Source organism: Astatotilapia calliptera, chromosome 2 (assembly GCF_900246225.1).
Source record: "Astatotilapia calliptera chromosome 2, fAstCal1.2, whole genome shotgun sequence".
Classification (NCBI taxonomy): Eukaryota; Metazoa; Chordata; class Actinopteri; order Cichliformes; family Cichlidae; genus Astatotilapia; species Astatotilapia calliptera.
In genome coordinates, this window is record NC_039303.1 from 4,028,247 (window position 1) to 4,035,628 (window position 7,382).

The 7,382-nt window shown below is 37.7% G+C and overlaps 1 protein-coding gene across 1 annotated transcript; it reads right to left on the reverse strand.

Annotated features, from left to right (window-relative positions):
* Nucleotides 1-933: 933 nt before the first annotated feature.
* LOC113009523 (uncharacterized) lies at nt 934-3,567 on the reverse strand. Its single transcript, XM_026147843.1, has 6 exons — nt 3,555-3,567; nt 2,229-2,558; nt 1,696-2,052; nt 1,396-1,521; nt 1,189-1,220; nt 934-1,080 (listed from the first exon to the last, which is right to left on the reverse strand). The coding sequence occupies exons 1-6, from the start codon at nt 3,565-3,567 to the stop codon at nt 934-936; spliced, it is 1,005 nt and encodes a 334-aa protein (XP_026003628.1).
* Between the last annotated feature and the right edge of the window lie 3,815 nt (nt 3,568-7,382).

Sequence of the window (7,382 nt, forward strand, 5' to 3'; positions counted from 1 at the left end):
CATCGTTAACATTTTATTTCAATCTGCCACCATATTACACTAGAACACTAGAACACACAAACTTAACATGTGTGATTTTAAGGAGAATATTTAGATTGTCTTATTATATGGAGGAATGGTTCAATCATAACATAAAACATGGACATGAAAATTGTGATTTTAATGTTGTACTGTTAAAGTTCAAACAGACATTTGGGCTTGATTTTCATTTTATGTTGGATGGATTTAATTGATTCAATTTTTAGAGCTCGCTTGTAGCACAATAACAGACTGAAAATCACACTAGACTAGTTTGCGACGACACTGGATTTATTAATGTAAAAGTACACCTCATATATACAAATTATTTACAATCTGAGGTGGAAATCTGAGAAGGCAAGCATACTTCAGATATCATATGAGTGTTTTATTAAAGCTTCTACTTAATCCTCATGAATAAACATAAAAAATAATTCATGCAAGCTGACGGAGTAAAAGGCAATCACAAAGCAAACGAGTTCAAACAGGTGCCACATAGTTATAACACCTGTTTCTGTGCAGATTTCTGTATTTCTATTACAGTTGTCACAAAGCAAAAGAGAAAGAGTGAAGAAAACGGGACATTAAAGTAAACAAATAGAACGATGTGTTGTCTTGTAGTTGTTCCAAACCAAATTTCATGTCTGGTTGACATGCTGAACTTAATTTCACATATTCATCATTTAAATGTTTTCATTTTCCATTTCCAATATCCAGACTCAGAGAGCAGAGGCTGGGTATTCCAATATTAAATATCCATCCAAAGTGAAGCTATATTTTATTTTTCTAATTGAATTCAATAATCCAATTCAATATTCTTATTTAATATACAGTTGTCACAAATACATACATAACACATTAGTTGCCACATAGTGTATTAGCTGATGGCCCAGTGAGATGAAATACAAGCTTTGCTCAAGCATCACTTTTTCCACACTCAAAAGCTCTGACATCAGAGTAAATACAAATTGCCTCTGTTGCTCTTTCATCCCTTCTCTCTGCGCTGCGAGTGTTTCTCTTGGTAAAAGTTGGTGCCGCATAAGCCAATGAGTCCTCAAGTCTCTGAGAAAAACATAAAAATAATTATCAACTTGTGTGCACATCTGTAGACTATCACTAAAAGTTAAAGTATTTTTTTTCTGTCAGGCTGTTTATTGCAAAATGTCTTACTTGCTGAATTTGCTGTTCTTCACTAGTTGTTTCTGTATTTGTTTTTACAGAAAAGGGAGCTGAAAAAAAACATTTAAAAAACAGTAAATAACTGTATAGTGATCAGAAACAAATGTTTCATTGTATTTTGCTTTACAAATGAGTAGCAGCTAATAGGACGTTACTGAATATAATTTGAGAAATCAAAACTGAAGTAACTCTTCTTACCCGAGGTTTTGTTTTTTTCTTTGATGGTATAAATGAGGAAGGCTATAACAACCAGGCTTATGCTGAGAGCAACACATAGCAGAAAGACAATGGTGTTGGTCTTCTGCAAATTCCAATGTTGGACAACTGAAAGTATGTTGAAAAAAGCTCTTATTTAATGTGAAGTAATAGTGAAATGCAATACTATTTATAATTTATACATATAAATTCATTTTAATTAGTATTTGTTGACATTCACTTAATTGTTCTATAGTCAATATTGACTAAAATATGAACAATAATTTATAGAAAAATTCTTACCTTCGATATCGAGTTTTGTTCCATTTCCAAACAGTATCTCTCCACATGTGGCCACAGCACAGTAATAAGTTCCTGTATCAGACAAGCTGACGTTCCTGGAGAAGCTGTAGACACATTTCTGTTGGGAGGCAGCCTCAGGACTCCGCTCACAGTCATAACTATTGTTTCCATGAATATAAATTAAACTTGGATGAGACTCATCTGGTTTGGCTCTGTACCAGTACACACTGTGATCTTCTGTACATGTTCTGTTCTCAGAATTAGAGAGGACTGAACACTGCAGAGTTACTGGGTCTCCTGGATGGACTGGATTAGACAAAGAGTCTTGAGTGACACCAGTGATGCCTGGGTCAGGTCCTATGAAATAAAAATAAAATAAATATGTTTCATTAAATACTGTTGAATTTAAAACAATTCAAATACATTAAAATAGAGCATATTTAGGAACTGTGAGTTGTGCAACAAAAGTACAAGAACTGCAAATAATTTTGCTGTCGCTGGCGCATTAGTGTTGCTGTTTCTGTTTCACTTACCTTTGACTCGAAGAAAAGTTCCTTTCAAAAATGTCATGGTTAGCTGACTTTCTTTGATGCAGTAATAAACAGCTGTATCGTTTAACTGTGCTCTGTTGATATGTAGAACAAAAGTTCCAGGCTCTTGTTTTGTTGTAATGTGATGAATGTTTTCAATAGTCGGAGAATCATGAGATATTGTTGATCCTAAAACTTCAGGAAAGCTCTGAGAAACAAGTCTGATCCAGAATAAGTTTGTTAAAAGCCAACCATGATCCCGGGAACAATTCAGAGTCACATTTTGCCCAACAGCAACATTTTTGGTGTCAAAGATCTGATGATCTGAGAATCCTGAAAATTAATACCAAACAGAATCATGCTCATCAAAAGTGATACAGTCATATAAACATTCATATTAATATAAACGGTGACAGTACAGTGAGTACGATTTCTATACTTACGCCCAATATTGATCAGGAGCAGTATATAAAAAAATGTCAGCATTTTGTTTTTTTCCTCTTGACACGGCAGACGTTTGAAGCTGCATTATGAAAGGATTTGTCTACATTTAACCGTATTGCATGGGAGGGGACAACTTTTAGAGCAATCTTATTGGCTTCTCATTGTCGTGCTGTTTCACTGCACTACCACAATGGAAATATGCCATTTACAAAGCTTAAACACATGAAACAACACCAGCAACACACTCATGGTATTTTATGTTTGACTCTCATATTGGTTTTCTTACAGTGGGCTGTTTACAGTAGACAACACATGGTTTGTTGACAACAATTTCCTCATACGGAAATCAAAACAAGAAAATGTGAAGACTTTGTGTGATGTTAGTTAATGTTCCAGATTCCGTGTTACCCTATGTTATTATTATTTATTAGTTTCACACTTAGGACATCTACATAAAAAGTGCTGTAGTGCATCCGTTGTTATTGGGACTGTGAGGTGAGCAAGCTTTTTCTCATTCTCATTTCCATTTATATTCATATTTATAGTCATATATTAACCCAAACCACATCTTAGCCCAACCCTTAAAGTGCGTTTTGGTGCTAATGAATGCAAACCCCGAAACTGAGTGAAAAACTAACTAATCAGTGAGTGGAAACAAAGAGTAAAAAGTGCCAAATTTAAACTGCAGTCGACTAGTTGACAAACCTCCCGCTCCACTCCTTAATCTCCTAAAGTCCTTTGCTGAACTTTCTTTGCCTGAGTTTAATAGAGATATTGTTGAGAACATTTTACCCTCATTCAGAAATAACTGTCGTCTATTTGCAAAGTAAAATATTAGTAGACATACAGTAATTGTGAAACTTCATCAGCTGATAATTGTCTTACCTTCATAATACATTTTGAACTCATCATGAAATAAGACAAATTTAGGTTAGATTCATGGTTCTGTGTTAAGGAGATATATATATATATATATATATATATATATATATATATATATATATATATATATATCTGTTAATGGCGCCGGTGTGCATGGCTGGCCGTCTTCGACTCCGTCTGCGCCTCGGCGTTGTACTCCTTGTGTCTTTATCCTTGGCACTTTGTTCTCTAGGTGATTGTACGCTAATAACCTACGATAGAAACACGCTCCTGAATCTTCGTTTCTCCTGTTCTCAACGACCGAACTGTCTTGGGACCGCGGGTGATGCCATTCCCCTGATGCCCGTCTCTCCCACTCATGTGACCGATCTACCTCTTCACATGCCCCGCAGGATACGCCCCAGGAGACGGGGTAGAAGGGGTGGTGTCCGTGTCCGCTTCAAGGCTTATATCAGAGCCATGGCTACGGATTACCCCCCTACTAGCTGTGAATTTTCTCGTTTCATCCACCATCTTGGTAGCCGCTTTGCGGCTAAACTGCTCAACCACCGTTGGATATGTCCCGTTGGCCCTCAGTCCTATCCTGCCTGCCCAGTGGCCTTCCACTCTGCTCGTTCTTGGATATCACTGCCTGGTCGTGGTGTTCAACATAACAACCTCAGTACCCTCAAACGAGCTACTACTAAGGACAGGACTCCTCGGACTCGGATGGCCTTATTTAATGTTAGGTCTCTTTCTAATAAGGCCTTCCTCTTAAATGATTTTTTTCTCTCCTCGGGTCTGGATGTTTTATTTTTGACTGAGACATGGACCTCTCCGGGTGAGTTCATCCCCTTCTCTGAACTTCTCCCTTCTGACTGTGCCTTTTTTAGCTCACCGAGGCTTACTGGTAGAGGTGGTGGCTTAGCCTCGGTTTTTAGAAATAAACTTGAGGCACGGCTGCTACCCTCCCCAACCTATTCTAGCTTTGAAGTTCAGCTATTGGAATTGACTGGCCCTCGAACTACTCTGTGTGTCGTGGCTTATCGTCCGCCTAAATATCATAAGATGTTCATCTCTGAATTTGCTGATTTTTTGGGTTCTATTCTTTTTAAATATGATTCTGTAGTTATTTCTGGTGACTTCAATATTCATGTTTGTTGTATGGATGACCACCTGTCTAAAGATTTTTCTGCACTGACTGACTCTTTTAATCTTACCCAGTGGGTAAATGAACCTACTCATGTTAAGGGTTACACCCTTGATCTGGTTTTTTCATTTAACGTGGATATATGCATTAAGGAAATTAGAAATACTGGACTTTCTGATCATTCCCCGGTCATCTTTGACGTTGACCTGGGTATCACTGACCCTTACTTGGAGGTTCCTCTCCATCCTACTCGGACTATTAATGCCGATACTGTGGTCAACTTCTCTACATCTTTTGTTAATTCTTCATTTAATATGTCGGACTGTTTTATCCCACACACACTTGAGAATTTTACCAATACTTTTTTAACTACATGTTCCTCGATTCTTAACACTATTGCACCTATCAAACACAAACGCCCCAGAACCTACTCGCAATGCTGGTTAAACGACTCTGTCCGTGTTCTACGGCGTTTGTGCAGGCGCGATGAGAGGAGGTGGAGGAATGATAGACTCCAGTCATCATATGACATTTTACGTATTAGCCGCTCGAAATTCCAATCTGCTGCTAGAATGGCTAAAGCAGCCTTCTTCGCTAAGATTATTACTTCTAATGGTGACAATCCTCGCATCCTATTTAAAATTTTTAACTCAGTGGTGAATCCTCGTCCCTCTATGCCACTCTCGTGCTCCCCAGGTCTCTGTGAAAAAATTTCAAACTACTTTCTAGATAAAGTTTTATCTCTTAGATCTACGCTTCCTTTGGTGGCTGACAGTATGTCTAATCCTGACTGTTCTGCTGCCTTACATCAATTTGAATTAATTTCACTTCCCACTCTGAAGCGTATAACTGAGAAACTAAACAATACTAATTGTGTACATGATGTTCTTCCATCTCGTATAGTCAAGGATTGTTTTAATGTAATTGGACCCTGTCTATTGTCTATATTGAACCTCTCCTTGCTTTCTGGTTATGTACCTTCAGTTCTTAAACATGCTTTTATTCAACCTGTTTTAAAGAAAAATAACCTGGATCATAGTGATTTTGCCAACTATAGACCGATTTCCAAGCTTCCTTTCTTAGCTAAAATCCTTGAGAAGGTGGTTCTACTTCAACTGCAGGCCTACCTGGACGAGAATAATATAAATGATAAATTCCAATCAGCCTTTAAACAACATCATAGCACTGAATCAGCGCTGCTTCGTGTTTTTAATGATCTTTTACTTATGGCTGATAATGGTCGTCCTTCTGTTTTAGTTCTATTGGATCTTTCATCTGCATTTGATATGGTTGACCATAACATCCTAGTCGCAAGATTAGAGCACTCTGTTGGCATTAAGGGCACTGCCTTGGACTGGTTCAAATCTTACCTCTCCAATCGGTTTTCTTCGGTACATCTGGCCTCATCTTCCTCTTCCCCTGTACCTGTTTGCTGTGGTGTCCCCCAGGGTTCTGTGTTAGGCCCGACCCTTTTCTCACTGTATATGCTTCCTTTAAGCGCTATCTTTGAGAAATACCACATTGCTTTTCACTATTATGCGGATGACATCCAGATTTATTTTGAGTTACATGATGATCTCGCTTTATCTTTAAATAACTTTCGTGAGTGCATGAGTGAGGTCAAGAAATGGTTGTTGGCAAATACTCTTATTCTCAATGAAAAAAAGACTGAAATCATGATTTTTGGCAGTAATGCCCTTCGCGCCAAACTTCAAGATGCCTTTGGCTTTCTTACTAGTTCTTTCTCTGATACTGTCAGGAATCTGGGTGTCTTGTTTGACAGCTCCTTTAAACTTGATAAACAGGTGTCTGCTGTTGTCAGATCTAGTTTTTATCAGCTTCGTCTCATCTCCAGGGCCAGACACTATATCCCGCATAATGACTTAGAAAAGCTCATTCATGCTTTTGTAACGTCAAGACTAGATTACTGTAACTCACTCTATTCTGGTCTCCATGCTACCCTTCTACATAGATTACAGACAGTTCAGAATGCTGCGGCACGTATTCTAACTAAAACTAAGAAGTTTGACCATATTACTCCGGTTCTTGCTGAGCTGCATTGGCTGCCTATCAAATACCGTATTCAATTTAAAATTTTGCTGCTTACTTTTAAAATTATTAATAATACTGCACCAACCTATCTTAAGGAACTTTTAAACCCTTATGTCCCTGCCAGGGCTTTAAGGTCATCCTCGCAGTTATTGTTAGTTCAGCCCAGATCTCGGTTGAAATCTAGAGGCGATCGATCGTTTGCCTTTGCTGCACCTGAGTTATGGAACAGCCTCCCGATTGGCATTCGGGAGTCTGATTCTATTTTTTCTTTTAAAGCACGCCTTAAAACTTATCTTTTTGAACTTGCCTTTTCTACCCGTTAAATGCTGACTGTTAACTGCGACCTATTGCATTAACTTTTTACTATTCCTTTATTCTTGGTGTTCTCTATCATGCGGCACTGGGTCTGCTATAATCTATGTGCTGCAGTCCATTTTATTAGTGGCTTTCTACTGTGAACATTGTCTGCTGTTCTTATTATATTTGATATTAATGCTCTTAACTGTATTATTTTATTGTTTTTCTGTAAAGCACTTTGGTATGCCTAGGCTTTTAATGTGCTCTATAAATAAAGGTTGTTGTTGTTGTTGTTGTATCTATCTATCTATATATATATATATATAGATATATAGATATATATATATAGATAT